At 37.9% G+C, this 21313-nt stretch overlaps 1 protein-coding gene across 1 annotated transcript; it reads right to left on the bottom strand.

Moving 5' to 3' along the window:
- Window positions 1-316: 316 nt before the first annotated feature.
- pdgfbb (platelet-derived growth factor beta polypeptide b) lies at window positions 317-19141 on the bottom strand. The gene is made up of 7 exons (XM_053613511.1): window positions 17853-19141; window positions 11232-11328; window positions 9734-9796; window positions 5340-5533; window positions 3796-4861; window positions 3311-3453; window positions 317-3043 (listed from the first exon to the last, which is right to left on the bottom strand). Exons 1-6 carry the CDS (start codon window positions 17919-17921, stop codon window positions 3320-3322), a joined length of 1623 nt encoding a protein of 540 aa, XP_053469486.1. The 5' UTR covers window positions 17922-19141; the 3' UTR covers window positions 317-3043; window positions 3311-3319.
- Window positions 19142-21313: the final 2172 nt, after the last annotated feature.

Below are 21313 nucleotides of genomic sequence, written 5' to 3'. Positions count from 1 at the left end.
TAATGCTAGTAAAGGCTAGTCCAAGATCTCTGAAACCTTGCAAGCTAAGTGTAACACAATCTCACTTCGAATGTCAAACTTTGATCAAGTTGTTAAATAGCCACATAACAAAATGGACATAAGCCTAATCAGTTCAGTTTGTAATCGGATACCGACTCTCAAATTGCTCCAGGATGTTCCTGCACTGTCACATTGTCAAAACAGAGAACATTTTTAGGAGGGAAACTTAATTTAGCAACCACAAAAGCCTGTTGTTTCAATCATTGTCCTCAAGATAAACATTTCCTTGACTGAGTAAAAGTTTACTGAGTCATAGGAAAATATTAGCGCCTTAATACATTTTGCCCTAAAAAGCTTTCCCTAGATTTAAACCAGATCTTAAACAGACTCTATACTGTTTATTAACCTATTTAGGCTTACAGACTTGATATGTAACAATATAATAATAATAATCTGAGTCTCCATCCCTCCCTGCACTAGCCAGAATCATGTGAGAAGTCAGGGAACTGTTTTAGCCAAAGGGGGTGAACAGCACCCATAATGGCAAAGTGTTTGTTTTAATCAGAATGGCTGGGACAAAGCTAATACACTCCTGCATCGCTGACTACTGAACTGGGCAAAGGAGTGGGACTCTGACAATGTCTAGTTAAAGTCAACAAGAATACGAGAGAGAAAGGGGAATAAATGTGAGATATAGGAAGTGAGTATGACTTGAGTTGGAAAGTGTCATAGGGTCCTCAATTTTACCAAATCACTAAATGTAAAAATATGAAATAAGGACAGGAAAAAGGAAAAGAAATGTGAGAAATGTGAAGGATAAACCATAATAATAGACACTGTTTATAAAATGTAGAGATATGCAGACAATGCTGCAACAGAAACATTCCATACAATTTACACACATAAAAATCATATTGGACATTGGTTCAGGTGTGTAAGGTTTTTTTGGTTTTTTTGTTTTTAAATGTAATTTTTAAAAAAATTGTTCTGCTCTTAGCCTTGATCATGAAATGCAAATGGTCCATCTGAAACTTTAGCTCAGGTTAGTTTAGTTCTTTATTCATATTCCTTTTGCGGTGCAAACAGTGCCTCACATACATCTGGAGCTTGGGGAAAAAAAACCAAACAAACAAATAAAACTACACACATACACAAATACACCTTTAACAGAATGCAGAGAAAAAAATAAGTAAAATTAATACAAAGAGAAACTAATCACAAAGCAATCGTAAAAGAATAAATAACATTAATGGTAAAGCTGTTTTCTTATCATTACATAGCACCGTCATATTTCAAAGAGGTCCATATTAATACAATAGAACTGCAAGCCTTTATTTGCCATCTGAGAATTTCCAGTGTTAGCAGTCAAATTAAATAATATGAAAATTAAATAAGAAATGTAAAACAGTATTGTTGCTGTGTTTATATATTGTATATGATTTGTTAAGTGGTTGTGACTTCAATATTGCATTATGTTTAATAATCCAGAAATACTGGAAACACTGTTTAACCCTGAAAATGTACTTGAGATATATCTGTATTCTCATCTCTCTTCCTTTTTTCTTGACCTTTCTCATTCTGAATGAATGGACAAATGAAAACACTTGTGTTAATCTATGTCTAGCTCATGAATAGATGAGATGAAGCTGTCCAGTATGTCTCAGACACTGACAGCGCTGTACTATGTTCCACAGATATGACTACACACTACCAATAAAAGGAGATCCTATAAGCTTCTTTGCATAGTTAAGGGTTCTCAGCTTCTTAAAGGTGCTCTACCTGGGATCCTGCAAGATGGAGAAACAATCAGTTCTACATCCTGGTTCCTCTGGAGGGACAGGAATAGCTATAGTATGCAAGGTAGAACCATTTTTTTTTCTAAAAATTTATGAAACAGTACACCACTCAAACTAGCTGTGGATATGGTGATGGTTAGAAGAGAAACTGGTTATGTCATTTGGATGGAATGCTACATCAGTTGGATGGAAGCTCTCTGCTTTTCTGTCTCTCTTACGACATGCTTACTGATTAAAGACAAGTTTCTTCACTGGTCTTTATAACTGGAAAATGTCTAGAAGAGCATTAAGAGTACTCAATTATTTCTAGAGATCCTCCAGACCAGTATTTTCTAATGTATAGCGAATATAAACTGGACTTCATTCTACTTTAATTCTAGACTAGTCTTTCCCACATAATCTAAGCCACTCTTTACCAATCCATAGAACATTTAGTTGATCAATGCAACAGAATTTTCAACAGAACTTTAAAACCAGAGGCCACTTCAAGGAGCTACAAGAGTTGTATTTATTTATTCTCTTCCATTTCAGTTTCTATAGACCAGTGTTTTCATTCCAAAGAGTTCTAGATCAGTCTTTCTTTGTTCAGAGATCATCTCCAGACCCATGATTTAATTCTAAATAGCATTTAGCTTAAAATCTCCACTCCACAGTCTTTTCCATTTGAACAAGCCTCTAGAGTAGCATTTTCAGAGAGCTCAGGGAGCTTCTAGACCAGTCGCTTTTATTTCTGAGTGTTTCCACAGACCAGTCCCAGTTCATTCCAAAAATCTTCTAAAGTCCAGTGTTGTTGTTATTTTTATTCTAGAGAGGTTTTTTTTTTCATTCTAGACTTCTAGGCAAGTCCTTTTCTACCCTAAAAGTTTCAAAGACACATTCCCAAGCTCACTCCCTCAGTTCCATTGTTCCACAGGGTCAAGGCAGGTTTCCAACCGGAAGTAACTTTAAAAAAAGGACATCAGAGCACTTTTGAGGAGTTGTAGCAACTACTGGACAGTCAGTCTGAATCAGTCACATTGTCTCAATGTCTTCTGTCCCCTTTAATAACATCACTGTTATTTATATCAGGGGAATATGGTAGGAATGTAGCTCTGCCCCTAGATCTCTGCCAAATGCAGACTCTCCCAATAACAGGGTTACTGCATGAGGATTAGTACTAGAGGCTCTCCAAGGACAGGAAGGCATGAATAAATTATATTATTCAGGATAGTGCAACGATCTGGACAGGTACTGCACTTTACACACGTCTAGAAGAGAGAATACAAAAAACATAGGAATTCCACAGCTGACAATCGTAAGTTATTGCTAATCAAAGTGATTTTATAATCACTTTATGTTCAATGCATAGGCATACACTCTTAGAAAACAGGCCTGTTAAGGATTCTTTTGATAGTTAACTGTTCTAGCTTTCTAAAAGGAAAAGCATCTGTTGTAGGTTTTAACTAGAACATTTTAAGGGGGAACATATTTTTCTAGGCATGTAAGCATAAATATGTACATGTTATATACCTCACCTGTGCATGCTACATGAGCATGGCCCTCATGACGGCCTTGCTTATGCGGTTGCGGTGTTTCCTCAATCTCTTTGGTGGATGAGGGGGCAATCTGGGGTGTGTGTGTGGTGTGGACACTCTGACTGGGGTAGATGTTCTGCTTTCTAAGAGCAGGGTAAAGACAGACAGATTTGTTGCTGGGATTAATTCAAATATTTTCAGAATGTCTAACATTAGCTCTTGAATATTATACACACTATAAGAATGAAAAAATCTCAGAATTGCTAATCTGCTCACTCTACATGAATGAATCACTAGCAGTAGGTTATTGGTGGACAAAGGGGTGTAGACAACCGCCCAGACAAGGCTCACACAGAGTGACTGCCATGTAAGCATACAGTGAGTAGTCACCAACTTGGCAGTGGGGTATTCGCCATGCCCAAAATTCGTCGAATGGGAAATCTGAGCTAAATTGTTTTAGTCATGTCATGTTTGTGTGTTTTTACCTGTCCGTTGTGTAGTTGTGTGGGTTTGCTGAGGTTTGGGGTGCGGCTGCTGCTGCTTTTGGTCCTCATGTTGGCTGTGTTGTTGGGCTTTCAGGAAATGTTTGTGCTTTTCTTCATCAAGGCGCTTGTGAAGTAACAGCAGCTCCTCTTTTTCCTCCTCTAAAGCCTTCCTTTCCTTTAGCAAAGTGGAACTGCTTCTGGTCCCCTCCATCTCCTCTTGAGTGCTCTCCATCTCTGGAGTCTCATTTCCTTTTATCCTTGTACTAGGTTCTTTTTCTGCATTAAAGGCATGGCCTTGCTTTTGATTGGTTTTCTCTGCAGGTTTAGGAACCATAGTCTGATTGGTCTGCCCAGCATGTGCTTCACTGTGTGTTTGATTCTGGGTGGTCTCCATTTGGGAAGTAGTCTCGTTTCTATGTACTTGACTGCTCTCGGCACTCTTGCTGTGGCCTGCACATTGTACTAGCTCTGACTCATGCTGTGGAATCTGATTGGTTATTTCAGTGGGGCCGACCCCATTCACTAATGACTGATTAGTCAGCCTATCATCACTTATTGTACTGTTTTTCTGTATTTCTACATCTTTGGCCTCTTTCTCTCTCACTCGCTCTCTTGCCCTTGTCACATTGTGTAGTAGTAAACCTGTATCTTCTCTCTTAATATCATTGGGTAGAGGATTTGCCAGTCTCTCAGAAGACCAGCCATTTGTGCCATTGGAGCTGCTGTTATACATCCTCTCATCTCCAAGGGAATGGCCTCTGCTCTTTCCATGGTGCGTCTTATTATGGCTCCAGGCATCGTCTCCATTTTCTAGGGGTAGCCAGCTGTGGCTTAGCAGATCCTCTAGTTTAAGCCTCTGGTTGGGTTTAAGCTCATCTCTCCGGTGAAGCTCATCTTTATTGCGAGGTTTACCTGAGCGATCTCTTGCTTCTTGTTTGTGAGCAGGAGACTTTCTGCGCGAGGCTGGACGAGGAGCAGGCTGACAGCGGCACTCCACATGATCGTTAACTGAGACTACGGCTTTATTGTAGACCGGGCGCATGTTCACATACTGAATCTTCATCACCTAGACAAGAGTAGAGAATGAATGAGGGTTCGCCTTATGATGTTGTCATCAAGAAGTAATTGCAACATGATAAGCATGGTAACACTGTGTTAATGTGTTAAGTGTGACATTTATGACTGTAAATTTGTTGTTATACAGACAATGTGCTTTTAACATTACAGCAAAGTGAGCATTAGCATGCATGTTTAAATAAAGGCAGGTGCAGCATGGGTAAAATGATGATGACAATTTGCTTCGTATTAAAGTCATGATTATTTATTGATTATTAAGCCAATATAGGTCCTTTTTTGTGCTTTACCATTACACTATCACACTTAATGCATAAAAATCATTTGCTAACTTCAGCTATGTTGATCAATATCAGTTATTAAATTAACTAAGAAAGCCAAATATGGTGATCACAATTAAACTATTGCTAACTGACCAGCCCTTAAACATAGGCAAGTATGATATGCTTGTATTGTGTCTGTGTGCGTACCTGTAGATGGCGTGTGTGAGTGAGTACAGCTACACATTTAAGGGTTTTTGTGTTGCAGCACCCAGAGCATCTTTGCACCTCCACACATGGTGGCCATAGCAGAAAGTTAGCATTGCTACGGTCCAGCATAGAGCGGGTGACCTCCATGACCTCTGTCCTCACCTTACACTGGGCTTGCTGCGCTGGCGGAGCATCTACAGAAGAAAACACAGGGATATTACAGATACTTATACAACAAGCCCAAAATACATAAGCCACTATCAAGAAAACTGATTAACTCCAGTCTTACAAATGACTAGAACAGAATAGGATTGTTAATGGTTTAATCAGTCCCCATGAGGTAAAGGGTCATCAATATCCTTAAGTGGTAACAGCAAAAATTATAGCACCTACAGTGGTGCTTGAAAGTTTGTGAACCCTTTAGAATTTTCTATATATCTTCATAAATATGACCTAAAACATGATCAGATTTTCACACAAGTCCTGAAAGTAGACAAAGAGAACCCAATTAAACAAATGAGATAAAACTGTGAACAAGTGTACTTGTTCATTTATTTATTGAGGAAAATAATCCAATATTACATAACTGTGACTGGCAAAAGTATTAAAATATAACCTCTAGGATTAGCAGTTAATTTGAAGGTGAAATTAGAGTCAGGTGTTTTAAAACAGTGGGATGACAATCAGGTGTGAGTGAGTGTGCTGTATTATTTAAAGATCTATCAAAGTCTGATCTTCACAACACATTTGTGGAGGCATATCATGGCATGAACAAAGGAGATTTCTGAGGACCTCAGAAAAAGTGTTGTTGAAGCTCATCAGACTGGAAAAGGTTACAAAACCATCTCTAAATAGTTTGGACTCCACCAAGCTACAGTCAGACAGACTGTGTACAAATGGAGGAAATTCAAGACCATTATTACCCTCCCCAGGAGTGGTTGACAAACAAAGATCACTCCAAGAGCAAGATGTGTAATAGTCTGCGAGGTCACAAAGAAACCCAGGGTAACTTCTAAGCAACTACATACACATTGGTTATTGTTAATGTCCACCATCAGGAGAACACTGAACAACAATGGTGTGCATGGCAGGGTTAATGTTAGAAAAATAAAGTTAATGTTTTGGAATGGCCAAGTCCAAGTCCTGACCTTTATCTAGTAGAAATGTTGTGGAAGGACCTGAAGCAAGCAGGTCATGTGAGGAAACCCAAAAACATCCAGAGTTGATGCTGTTCTGTGCTGGGGAATGTTCTAAAATTCCTCCAAGCTGATGTGAATTACTGATCAACAGTTACCGGAAATGTTTGGCTGCAGTTATTGCTGCATAAGGGGCTCACACCAGATACTGAAAGCAAAGGTTCACATTCTTTTGTCACTTACACATATGTAATATTGGATCATTTTCCTCAATAAGTAAATGACCAAATATAATATTTTTGTCTCATTTGTATAATTCAGTTCTCTTTATCTACTTTCAGGGCTTGAAAATTTGCTGATGTTTAGGTTATATATATATATATATATATATATATATATATATATATATATATATATATATATTTTTTTCCAAAAAGGATTTTCCCACTATATACACACATATATATATATATATATATATATATATATATATATATATATATATATATATATATATATAGTGGGAAAATCCTTTTTGGAAAGTAAACAGAGGGTTTTAGAATTTTGAAATATTTAGAACAAAGAAAGTAAATATTTAATATTCAAGATTCTGCACTATTTCTAGGTCACTATTTAAATGTAAGCAGAGTTGTTAACATTGACCATGTTAATTCAGATTTTCCTCCTGCCTAATCTCTTCTACTGAAGCATGTGTTCAGATAACACTGATGAATTTGATCTAAAAATGGATCATAAGTTTTTGCACAAACTGTGGAGTCCATGCCAGCTCGAGTGCACACTGTCATTAAAGGGGATATATCAAATACTAAGAAGCAAGATTCTACTTTTCATCCAAGTTGTTGTCAATAATATAATTTGTCATGAAAACTGTACCATTGAATCAGAAAAGAATGGAAAACAGAAGCATTTTTACTAGTGCTCTCAGACTTTTGGAACCCACTGTAGATTTAAGGTCATTGCTAAATGGCCATATAAATTTTGCTTAAAGGCCATATAAAATAAATAAATAAATACATACATACATAAATAAATAAATAAACAAATAGAAAAAACACAATACTGGCTTCTGAGTGGGGCGATAAAACCTTCATCCTATTGTTGTCCCGATGGTCTTGGCTGGGAGCCAAGAAAAAGAAGTTGGCCTTGCTCTCTGGGTAGGAGGGATGGTATATTCTCTTTTCCCTGTCAATCAGAGCAACAATATCCAATTGTGGATGTCTGGGAGCTCATATATGTGAAAGAGGGCAGATATTGCTTTCTTCCGAGTGTGTGGCTGTCTTCATGTGTCTCATGTTAATCTTGTTAGAGCAGGCACATGTTAGCCTTCCTGCTTGGCCGCTGTCGTTTGATAGGGTGAGTGCTGAATGGTGGGTGGTAATGGTAACAAAACTGGGGAGAAAACGTGTGTGTGTGTGTGTGTGTGTGTGTGTGTGTGTGTGTGTGTGTTGATGACAAGACTACAAAGTTGACTGAAACATTTGCAACCCCCAATCCTAGAAGTTATGGACAATGAAGGTACCTCATAAGGCAATACCAGAACAAAGATAATTTGAAAAGACCCAAAAGAGAGTAAAAGTTTTGTTATAACCCTCTTAGCCTCCATGTCTGCTTTGAAGAAGGTAGTGTGCGTGTCTTTTCTATCATTTTGTCCTAAGAGGATACAACCACTTTTGGCATTTTCTGCTATAGTTCTGAATATTGCAGACTTTCCTAAACTGAATTCTGTTGTAGCATTTAAAAATCTGTTTAACACAAAAGTGAAAAAAGAAGAAAATTGCATTTAAAGATTTAATTCTGATTGTGAGGGACAGTTTAGTTTAGTTTAGTTTATTGACTTATAAAGCACATTTAAAAACAACAGATGTTGAAACCAAAGTGCTGTACAAGAAATATAAAACAGAAATAAAACAAATTAGACAAAACCCAAAAAAAAGGACCAATGAAAAATTTGCACCGTTAATTAAATCATAGAAAATAGAAATAGATCTTCAACAAGGATTTAAACACAGAAATGTAAGGGGAAGGTCTCATGTGGAGAGGAAGACTATTCCAAAGCCTAGGAGCAGCCACCGAGAAAGCCCGGTCACCTTTAGCCTTAAAAAGGGGTCTTGAGGCAGTGTACAGGGTGAAAAGATCACAAATATACCATTTATATCCTATTACAAACTGAACTGAATGCTTATGTCCTTTTCATTAAAGCTAAAAACTTATCCAAAGCCTGACATTCACTGTGTGAGGAAATCACACTTAGCTAGCAAGGTTTAGAACAGGTATTTTTTGACAAACTGACCACCGTGTTTGTGAAACTGGCTCCTTATCCAACATGATCTTCACAGGAACATATCCTAGGCTGAGTAGAAAGTAATAAAACACTGACAATAAAATGAATCAAATAAAAGTTTGCAATAAACGTTTGGCCAAATTCAAACTTGACTATTTCCAAGAATTCAGCTATACAGCAACACAAACTGAGTTTTCCCAAACTGCCCAGACATTATATCTTATCTCTTGCATGCATGTAAGCTTTTCATTACACTGTACAATGAATAATAATAAAAACTTTGTCCCAAGCTGAACTGAACTATATTATATTAAGTTAGGATGAGTAGTTGCTGATGCAGTTAGAAAACAGAGATCTCTGTGGACAAGCTCTTTCGGTTAAAGATGTAGCCAGTAGGTACAACAGATGCTAGAATGCTGCCGAATAAATTTTGTGCTGTGGTTTGTCTTAAAAAGAGCTCACTCAGCACTAGCACTGATGCCCTGCCACATAATGTGGATGCTCCTCATTTTTCTCTGTCATGATATAGACAGTGATTTGATCCAGCTGCCTGAAAAACACCTTTACCTCAGTGACTGACAGGTTCGATTTGCTGATTCGGGGAATGAGGTAACGATGCTTAGTGTGATGGAGAGGCTGTTATCACTGAGACGAAGGCACCAGTCACATACACGTTTGCACAAGCATATACACACTCGCACACAGAACCATCAGTCAAGCAGCCAGCTAGCTGGCATCAGTCAGCAGCTTAGAGCCAAATGGATTTTTAAAACAACATCTGAGGATTCTGCACAAGATTTATAGTCAGACATCTCAGTGTGATTTATATCTGCCACAGAAAATCTTAATCAGTAGCTAAAAAAAGTGTGAAAAAATATGAGAGTATGAAAGAGAGAGGTACACTAGTAGCAGAGATAGAAAAACAAGATATAAATAACAAGCTGTCTGAAACTTACCCAGAAGGCTCCTTGGCAGCCGATTGTTGGTATTGTTGGCATGGTCGCTCTCTGGATCATCATCTGCAATCATTTAATTTTAAAATAGCTTCCATATTAATCTGAGTGATGTTATCTCTACAACTTTTAATTATGCATGTTAGCATTGTTACAATATTTCCAAACAACTGTTATAATCTGTCTCTCAGGCTCTATTAAGGAAACACCAAGCATTCTATTAAAGTAGTGTTTGATGCATGCTACTCATATTCTAATTGAATGTGCAATCTTATATGGATGATACACTCATTGACAAGTCTGCCCATACATGTCTCACTCAACATACAACTACATTACATTTCCTATTAAATACACAGTAATAACTGAATATAAATAAACTATAAATACTCATTCCATCAGCAACCTCTTTCATGGCTCTTTTAAGTTAATAAGACAAAAAAAATGAAAAATCCTCTGTCCTGAAGACTTTCCCATGGCAGAAAACGTTAGAGCTTTAGTATCTCTGTAAGAACCTGCTGACACTGGAGACTCCTTCCATAAATAATTTTTTTTTTAAGTCTCCTTACAGAAAGCATTACCACATCAACTATCAATTATGTTTCTGTAGTTAAATACCATGCTTCTTTTTCTGTTTATTAGATTATGTGGACTATCTGACATACAACGGTGAATGAGTTGTTACTATGGAAACGATAATGTATTAGAATGAGAGCATTAATATAAGCGTGTTTTTTTTGTCTTGCAGCAGGAACTACTCTCAGAGCTGCTCTTAGAGAAAATTAAGAAAAGTGCTATGGTATAATTATCAATTATGGCATGAAATAAGCATTCTATTAAATTTTACTAGATTATTTTTTTTATAAAGAAAAATAAAACCCCAGTTGCATTGGAGTGAGAGTGAGTGCCATACTGAACACCTTTTTCAGAGCAAATACCAAAACACTTCTTTACCAATATGAAGGATAGTGTTGCTTTTAAAAGTGCTTGCTAAAAGAAAAGAAAGCTGTGTTCACAGTTCATATAATTCAAGAAAATAAAAGTACAGTAACAAAGTTGTTTGACTTCACCATGATAGTAAGAATTTGGTTACTGTATAAAGCTGTATGTACTGTATGTTCAAATAACATGATACATGGTTCATGTGAAAATGAATTATTCTGGCGCTATATATCACCTATTTTTAGAATCACCTCTACTTTTAAGAATGCTTTGTTTCATTACAGTTGAACGTTGTGTGGTTATATTACCGGTGTATTGTACCTTTGAAACTAGACATACTGCTTATTGAACTGCAAAATATAGTACATTTGGTTCTGAATGCAAATTTTTTCAACACATCAGTATGTTCTAATTTATGTAAGATGTAATTGAGACTGTGTTAGGTTTGAGAGGATAGAGCCTTATCGGAGAGCACTGACGGTGAGAATTAAAAAAGGCATGAATGGACCGGTGTGATACGGTATGTGAAAAATGATGAATTTGGAAGGAGCAGATTTACCTACGGAGTCAGAGAGCAGCAACAGCTGCAGATCTTCTGTGGAGGAGACAGAGCCGCTCTTCATCAGCTCAGCCAGAGCTGCAGGGAGAGGATCCCTCTGACAGAGAGAGAGAGAGAGAGAGAGAGAGAGAGAGATCATCACTTTTGAAAATTTGTATATCTAAAGCATTGTCTAAAGCCCTAAAGTGAAGAGAAGTGTTTGTGGTGCTATTCTGTGGGTGTTTGTATGTGTTTTGAGCTGGGTGTACATGCACGTGTACACATACACATACACGTGTGTGTGTAGGTAAGTAGAGGAAGCTGGTTTGTCTCATTGCTTTTAGTTGCACAAGGACTCTGTTCATAGCAGGGTCCAGACAGAGGCCACTGGGTGACTATTGGTCTTACTCATATGGCAGCACTTAATGGAGACATAGGACAGGAAAGGGGGCAGGGAGGAAGTGGGGGATGGAGATGAAAAATAGAAGGGATATCACTGAGAGATATACATGAAAAAAGAAAGAGAGCGATAAAGAGGATTGGATTCTTAATCACTGATATGCCTGATTTATTAGTTCACAAGTACAAGTAGAAGCAGTGTACACAGCTGAAGAGCACCAGTTCTGTGCCAAGTGCCCTTTTCCCTTATCTACTTATCTGAATGGTGTGGTCCTGAGTGCTCATAATTGTTGCTGTCCATTAAGACCTGCTGACACTTCAGCTTCAGGCATGTACCCATGTGGGCTCAGACAGGTCATTCAACTGCCCCAAAACAAAAAGGTCCAAAACATGTCCACCCAAAAGCCATAGGTTCATAGTCACTACCTTAATATCTAGGGGCTGATTAAAAATAATAACAACCCAGCTATTAACAATAATATATGTACTACTCAATATAGACACATATATACTACTCATATATATATATATATATATATATACTACTCATAGACACCCATAATTGCCTAATGGTTAGGTCATCAGCTACATTGCACAGAACGCTGCAGCTCACTTTTTGACTAGGACCAAAAAGAGCACATAACACCCATCTTAGCCTCATTCCACTGGTTACTGGTGAAATACAGAACTGATTTCAAGATCCTATTGTTTCTTTTTAAAGCCTTGCATGGTAATGATAATGAGCCTTTATTGATCACATGTACATATGCACAGTGAAATTATTTTCTTTGCATACCCCAGCATGTTAGGAAGTTGGGGTCAGAGCGCAGGGTCAGCCATGATACAGCGCCCCTGAAGCAGAGAAGGTTAAGGGCCTTGCTCAAGGGCCTAACAGTGGCAGCTTGGCAGTGCTGGTGCTTGAACTTGGTAACTGTAATCCGTTGCAGTTACGTCAAAAAACAAAGTAATCAGATTACAGGTACATTTTTTTAAACATGGGAATACTATCAAGATTACAATTTTTTTCATTTAAAACCAAAGAAATTAATCTTTTGACATAACGCAATATAGACAGCTTCTTGATTATAGTTCTGGTTCTCTCTTGCCAGTCATGACTCACATGGGCAACCTCCTGGTCCATGCGCAAATAAATTTTACGCAAAGTTAATTTGGTAGAGATGAACACACATTGTTCTCTGAAATGCTTTTGTCAGGGTGACTGTACGTCCTCTTTTTCCCGGACATGTCCTCTTTTTTTGGACCTTAAAAAAGCGTCCGGCTGGGGTTTCTAACTTTGAGAAAATGTCCAGGATTAAGCTTTAGTTTCATTATGATGTGCTTAGGGTTTAATACTGTATCATGTGTGCACATGTTTGCATTGCATGTTTGCATTTAACCCCTCTCTGTAATTCCCACCTTCTCGCACACCAATTGGTCGATTCTAAAAGTCTTGCAGCAACCATTGGCCAAATTCCTGCCTCTCAACCATTAGCCTACTCTCAGTGAACGTGCGAAGGTGAAGCGTTTCCGTGTACGGCATCAAACAGCTTGACAATAGCATCAAATGACAGCTGTAATGAGTCGAAACAATGCCCATGGCCTTATAAGGTCATTTTAATTACATGTTATCACATTGCTTCATATTACATGGCCATTCTAATGTGTAAGTGATGGCAGAAGGTACACTTGTGGCATCTGATATTTTATTTTATTCCATGGACATTCAAAAGAATGTAGGGAAAAATGTAAATCGTGGACAGAGAGAAACCAGTTTATATATATATATATATATATATATATGTGTGTGTGTGTGTGTGTAGATATAGCCTCACCGAACAGGCTACACAGATACTAGTCTAGGCTCTTGTTATCGCAAAACTGGACTACTGCATCTCACTACTCTCGGGCCTCCCAGCCAGCTCCATCAAACCTCTTCAAATGATTCAGAAGAAAGCAGCATGCCTCGTCTTCAACCAGCCCAAGAGAACCCATGTCCCAACCCTCTTCATCTCCCTCCACTGGCTTCCTGTAGCTGCCCGCATCAAATTCAAGGCCTTGATGCTCACCTACAAGACCTTGTCTGGAACAGCACCGCCTACCTCAACTCTCTCCTGAAGGCTTTTGTTCCCTCACGCAACCTGCGATCAATCAACGACCGATGCTTAGTAGTACCTACTCAGTGTGGCTCAAGGTCCCTTTCAAGAACATTCAAACTAAAGGTTCCTCAGTGGTGGAATGAAATGGACCGCAGAATCTCTCACCATCTTCAAAAAACAGTTAAAGACCCACCTCTTCCGTGAACACCTAACCAATCCATAAAATATAAACAAACAAACAAATAAATAAATAAATAAACATTTAACTCTGGCACTTACACCTCTGCTCTGTGCACTTTGCTTCTTCTAGAACTCAATTAATGGATCTTGTATGGTAACACTACTTGTATTGTTCTCTGCTTGATATATCGCTTTGCTTGTATTTCCCCATTTGTAAGTCCCTTTGGATAAAAGCGTCTGCTAAACGAATAAATGTAATTGCAAATGTAAATATGTAAATATATATATATATATATATATATATATATATATATATATATATATATATATATATATGTGTGTGTGTGTGTGTGTGTGTATATATATATATACATATATGTGTGTGTGTGTGTGTATATATATAGATAGATAGATAGATAGATATAGATATGTATGTGTGTGTATGTGTGTGTGTGTGTGTATATGTGCAATGCTTTTCAGTGTATTAAAGTCTGATATTAAGATAACAATGTAATGTGATGTAATGTTACCTGCATGAGGGACAGTGGTCTTTAATTAATACATTTATTTAAAACAAATCCAAATGTTGATCATGTTTTTAAGCTCTAAAAAATGCTCTAAATAAAAGCATTTGAGATCATATTGCTTTTCTCTTGACTTTATTTACATATGTGACCTTGAAATAATCCCAAAAAATAATCAGATTACATTACTTTCATATTGTGATACTGATTATATATTTTATGAAGGAATTTGTAACTGTAATGGAATAATTTTTTTTAAGTAACCCTCCCACCCCTGGTTACCACAATCTAGATAAAATTATCTCAAATTAATAATCAAATTGTCAGAGATAATCAAATAGCATTCTCTAGCTAGGTATCAGCTGTGATCTTCTGGATATTTTGGTATCATTAAAAAATATAATATTGACACCAGTCCTAATACTTTATCGCTTTTAAAATCGAACACTGAAGCATTGGATCCTTAATGTTTTTGTAGTTTTTTTTGCCCTACAATGTTAAATACATATAATATGTGTGTCCAATCATGTGCAACAAAATAATATACTACTATTAAAATGATATTTTCCTGGATATTCAGTTAGTTGAGAGCATCTTTAGTAAATGGGCCTTTAAACTTGCACTTTGGAAATAAACTGAGACACTCTGGTCCTGAAATACTGAATGTATTAAAAATAAAGAATGAAAATGCTGTATATGCTGTCTATATTTCATTTTGTATTAAAACGGGGACAGTGTACATTCTGTAGCTGAAATTATGAAAGGACAACACTTATATTGCTAGATAAGGTCAGACAGGGAAATAAGGATCAGGTTAAAGTAGTAACTGGCTTACTTAAAACTATGCTTGTAAGACAACTTCATTATTTTTGGATGGGAAAAAATCCTCTTCTAGTGGAATGGAATGGGTATACAGCTGAGCTATGTATATAGATGAGGATATAAACATTATTGTTAGCTTTAGTTTTTTCTCAAAATGAGGGTAGAAACATTTGAGTGTTGTGTTTAATATTTTTATGTACACTGCAGTTGCTAGTGTGATTATTTTGTATCCGAGTAGGGAAAATGATATAAGCACTTCATCATATGAGAACACATTCATGGCCTCAACTTTTTACAAGTTACCGCCTACTCACGCACTATACATACTGTACATGTACATGCTAAGACCTACTGTAAGTCACTTTGGATAAAAGCGTCAGTCAAATATGTAAATGCATATACATAAGACATCAGTATAGACAAAACCATACTGTTACATGGTTTTATCTATGAGCCCATCGATTCTGATTGTATTTCAGCAGAAATAAATTTAGCATTAACTTTGTAGAGATGTTTTGGAACAAATTCTGCCAATCACTATAATTCAGATGTGATCATTTCAGAGTGGGGTCTATTGCTTTTATAGAGAGACAATGGGATGCATGCTGTGAGGAAAAAGTACTGAGGAAGGATCACTGTATTTAAATATGGAAAAATATACACAGATGTCCATATAAGGTATGGCAATATAAAATCAAATATTACCCATGTTTTCACCTGGTTAAAGCTGGATTTTGAAATCAGGCCATTTTCATACACGCTGGCTGAATATTCTTTTCTCAGCACATCACTGGCAATAAAAAGGGAATTTTTTTAGATGGAATTTCCCCTTTAGCGTATATGCCTCAGCTCACCACGTTGACTAAACATGAATTACGCAACCACCAAATTCAAACATGTGAGCTGATATATACTTAATAAAACATACCCACATTTCATTTTAGTCACTGTACCACATAATTTGTCTTCCCTTTAAGTTTTTTTTCTTCCATCTGAATCATGAACCATATAAACCATTAAAAAATATATATGTTCTTACTAGGGGGACTTCCTAAAAGTGCACCTCAAAGTGTAGACACATATGTAGTCAACGAGGTAAAACACATGCCGCCTGCAGCCATTGGATCTGCCTTAAAGATGAAAAAAGGCATGTCACAAAAATCTACAACCCCTCCACACGCCCCTCCTCAGTCTCACCTCAGTCATACTGTAACACAACTCCAGTTACAAAACTCACGCCCCTGTTCTGAAACAATAAAATCGCAGGTGGGACTAACAAATCATAAGACCATAAACACAAAAATGTCTTCTGTGGTATGGGGAGATGTGTACATGCTGATTTCACCTGATACTGTAATAACCCTTGCGTTGAGTACCTGTCACTCAAGTCTTATGGACTGTCATCTGATACATTTGGTTTATCTACTGCCCTACGGATTCCATTCCATACAGAACTCATATATCAAAGTGCAATGAGGCAAAACTAGGTTTAAGAGGACATGCAGGTTCCTCAGTGTAAACAGACATTTCCTTTTGGTAGTTGAAAGAATGGCCATCGTTGCATTGTGAGACAGAAGTGACCGTATGGATGAAAGTGTTCCTGGACCCCTTTTGATGCACACAAACCCAGACACACAAACAAACACACACACATAATGACTGTCCAATGACATAATTATTAATGCAACTAATTAATGCTTTGCTTTCACATAAATCTAACCTTAACCTTATCCTTAGTCACCAAAAGTAAACATAAAAAGCAGTATTCCTCATGGGAACCAGCCAAATGTCCTCACAAATATCCATTTCCATCCAACCCATCGCAGGGTACAATTACACACGCATTCATACACCCATTCACACACTACTGACAATCTGGAAATGCCGATCAGCCTACAATACATGTCTTTGGACTGGGGAAGGAAACCAGTGTACGTGGAAAAAAAACCTAAAAGCACGGGGAGAACGTGCAAACTTCACACACACCGAGTGGAGGCGGGATTCGAACTCCCAACCTGGACTTCCTCAAAATATTCCGATTCTTGAGTGGACATTTGCTTCCCACCAAACTATGAAAACATGACCTCATTACCACCACCCAACCAACACCCAACCAACACCCAATCGACTATCTGTCATTGAAATGATAAAGAATTGTAGGGTGCACTAATTTTCATTTCTGAAGCCATTCAAAGTTTTGAGCATTCTGACGTCACTAGTAATGATCCGACTCTATGAAAGCTTCTTTTACCAGGCTGCACAAAAATTATACTAGAGGTATGATAGTGCTGGGCTGTAAGACAGTTTGTGCTCTTATCACATTTGTGTCATGTCAGTGATGTCACGTGGAAAGATGAACCTCATCTGATACAGATTCAGCGTTTCGGGACAGTATCGGTTCTGATACCAAGTATCGAATCAGTGCGTCCCTAAAACAGCATGCTGAGAGGTACACTGAGGTCGGATACATTCTTGTCGAGCTCTGTGAATAATACCCAATGTTAAAAAGTTTGCATACATCGTTCCTCCTGTAGGATGGAGACTCCTGTACCGCCGCGAGACTTAATGGAAAACTTAACGGAAGCTATTAGATTATAACAGTCTCGAGCTGAGGCTCTTACCTCTGCGCTGCCGAAGCACAGACACGCCGCGAGCAGCAGCGCGCGCAGCCAGCAGAGCCCAGTGCTCATCGCTTCGCCGCATTGAGAGGCGCGCGCGGCCCGCTCGCTCTGCTCTGCTCTTCTCAGCACTCGGAGCGCGGGGACAGCGGCGCGCGAGCACACAGCCGCTACTCAAAACACACCAGCGCGCGTGGAAATCAGCGGCGCGCGCTCCAAAAAAAAACTCCACTCAGTGAGCAACACGCAGATTATTCTCCACGGTGTTTGCTGTAAAGCTGCAGCAGTTTCACTTAAGTCCTGAGGAAAGTTTGTCTGCTTATTAATCGAGTAGCTGTTAGAACCGAAGACTTAAATGCAACAATCCAGAGGAGGGAATATTAAGCTCATGTCAATGTTGAAAATGCAGCCTAACCTAACTGTCTGTCTATTAGACTTGTTCAAACTTTCAAAAAGCAAAGAAAAGTGACAAAGCAAACTTAAGAAATGTTCCCATCTGTAGATTCTTGTTCTTAATGTCCACTCTGAGGATCATTAGCGTTTTCTATACCTCCCTGTAGCAGTCACTCCATGCTGCATGACGTATCAGCATTCACTAGTACTCCTTTTCTTCGTATCGGTCTCGATTGGAGCAAAAATAAATGTTTTTTTTCTATTCCATGGAGGTTTATCAGTCCGCGCACTGAGCGCGTGTCAACCGCACCGTCTTGATTATGGTGAGCTCGAGCGCTTCTGTGTGAGTCTGTGAGCTCTTATCTTTCCCGCCCCTTCAGGGCAGGGCTGTGTGTGTGTGGGGGGGGGGGGGGGGGATGGTGAGAGAGAGAGAGGCAACGGGCACAATCAGTTTAGGGCATTTTGCACAGAGGATAAGGCATATTAAATTGTAAAAAATAAATAAATAAATAAAATTAAAAAAAAAAAAAACAACAACCATATATTATCATTGTGGAGTTAAAGTGCTGCTCGCAATTTAGTCAAATTTCCTGAGATTGTTATTTGAGGTTGTCAACTATCAAAAATCAATGTAGGTAAGAAGATCATCCATCCATCCATCCATCCAAACCACCTGTTTAACTGTTAGTTAATATTTCTAGAATATGAATAAGCAACACGAAGACATGAATAAAATATTGTGGGCATTTTGCATAAACATGAATGAATAATTACTTTGTGTTCTGTGGTTGCTAAAGGTCAATAACGCATTGCCCCAAGTCATGCAAGTAAAATGTATATCTGAATATCATACTGCTTTAGTACTATTTTTTAAATATTATAACCTTTCCCGTTTGCACACTAGGACTGACAGTTATACAACTAACTCTGTAGCCTAAAGCATTCAAGAATAATTCCAATTTAAAATGAATGATTTATTTATTTATTTATTGCATGTGCATTGAAGCAAGACTCAAATCTGGAGACTGAGCAATGTGGTGATTTTGTGTTCCAACCATTTCTGCGTTTCTTTGGATGTACAGTGCCCTCCAATATTATTGGCACCCTTGGTAAATTTGAGCAAAGATTGTGAAAAATTGTCTTTATTGTTTAACCTTTTGATCTTTTGTTAAAAAAAAAATCACAAAAATACTCTCATGGATATCAAACAATTGCAAACACAACACAGGTTTATCAACAAATAAATATATTTGTTAAATATAGGTGTTCAATAATTATTGGCATCCTTTAAGTCAATACTTTGTGATACCTCCCTTTGCCAAGATAACAGCTCTGAGTCTTCTCCTATAATGTCTGATGAGGTTGAAGAATACATGACAAGGGATCTGAGACCATTCCTCCATACAGAATCTCTCCAGATCCTTCACATTTCAAGGTCCGTGCTGGTGGAGTCTCCTCTTCAGTTCACCCCACAGGTTTTCTATGGGTTTGAAGTCAGGGAACTGGGATGGCCATGGCAGGACCTTGACTTTGTGGTCAGTAAACCATTTTTGTGTTTGATTTTAATGTAGGTTTGGATCATTGTCCTAGTGGAAGATCCAACCAAGACCCATTTTAAGCTTTCTGGCAGAGGCAGTCAGGTTTTCATTACTATATGTTCATATTTGTCCATGATGCCATGTATCTTAACAAAATGTCCAGGTCCTCTGGCAGAAAAACAGCCCCAAAACATTAAAGAGCCACCACCATATTTAATCGCAGACATGAGATATTTTTCCATATGGCTACCTCTCTGTGTATGCCAAAACTATCTCTGGTATTTATTGCCAAAAAACTCTATTTTGGTTTCATCTGACCATAGAATCTGATCCCACTTGAAGTTCCAGTAGTGTCTGGCAAACTGAAGATGCTTGAGTATGTTTTTGGAAGAGAGTAGAGGCTTTTTTCTTGAAACCCTTCCAAACAGCTTGTGGTGATGTAGGGGACTTCAGATTGTAGTTTTGGAGATTTCTGACCCCAAGACACAACTAACTTCTGCAATTCTCCAGCTGTGATCCTTGGAGATTTTTTGGCCACTCGAACCATCCTCTTCATAGTGCATTGAGACAATATAGACACACGTCCAGTTCCAGGTTGATTCATAACATTTCCAGTTGACTGGAACTTCTTAATTATTGTCCTGATGGTGGAAATGGGCATTTTCAATGATTGAGCTATTTTCTTATAGCAACTTTCCATTGTGTGAAGCTCAACAACCTTTTGCCGACCATCACAGCTATATTCCTTGGTCTTACCCATTGTTATGATTGACTAAGGGATTTTGCCCTATGTGTGATGTCATATTTATACCCCTGTAAAACAGGAAGTCATAGATGAACAATTTCCTGTTCCTAGTCACCCAGGTGCATTAAAAATGTTAAATATTAGTGCGAATATACTTCAAATATATTTTTCTCATATGAACTCATAGGGGTGCCAATAATTGTTGCACACCTATATTTAACAAAGATATTTTTGATAAGCCTGTATTGTGTTTACAATTGTTTGATATCCATGAGAGTAGAGTATTTTTCACAGCCTTCTTTACTCATATTTACCAAGGGTACCAATATTAGTGGAGGGCACTGGGTCATTATCTTGAAAGCCATCAATTTTTATGATGTCTACTAGAGATGAATTTTTTTTTTTATCTTTCCCATGACTCGTGTCAACTGAGTCTGTTTAGTTTACTGATTTGTTCATATTCATTCAACAAATTGTTCCAATGTGCAGTCTAAGGCAGATAAACAGTTTGTGTAGTGTAAATAGCTAGTAATTGTTACTGCATTTGTAATGTTTTATAATGTGCTTGTACTCTATGTCCATGTTTATAAGAATTATTTTTCACACACAGCCCAACTCAGCCAATGTTCTGACCTGGAAATCTCTGAGGAATGAACCGGAATGGGACTTGCTGAACTCACTGACTCAGCTGATTCAATGAAAAAATAAAGAGTAACTCTCAGTCGTGACTGAAATTATTCGCTGACTCAAGGGGCACAGATCAGGTTCTGCACAGACACAACTGTAAA

The sequence above is a fragment of the Ictalurus furcatus genome, chromosome 2 (assembly GCF_023375685.1).
Source record: "Ictalurus furcatus strain D&B chromosome 2, Billie_1.0, whole genome shotgun sequence".
Classification (NCBI taxonomy): domain Eukaryota; kingdom Metazoa; phylum Chordata; class Actinopteri; order Siluriformes; family Ictaluridae; genus Ictalurus; species Ictalurus furcatus.
This window is presented reverse-complemented; position numbering and strand designations above follow the sequence as displayed.

What these genes read in the sequence shown, in the direction of transcription:
- pdgfbb (XM_053613511.1), bottom strand. Translation starts at nt 17,921, where the DNA reads ATGAGCACTGGGCTCTGCTGGCTGCGCGCGCTGCTGCTCGCGGCGTGT. An exon ending in GCTGCTCTCTGACTCCGTAG is followed by an intron (nt 9,797 to 11,231) that starts GTAAATCTGCTC and finishes AAATGATTGCAG; the next exon opens with ATGATGATCCAGAGAGCGAC. An exon ending in CTCACACACGCCATCTACAG is followed by an intron (nt 4,862 to 5,339) that starts GTACGCACACAG and finishes ACTCTTGTCTAG; the next exon opens with GTGATGAAGATTCAGTATGT.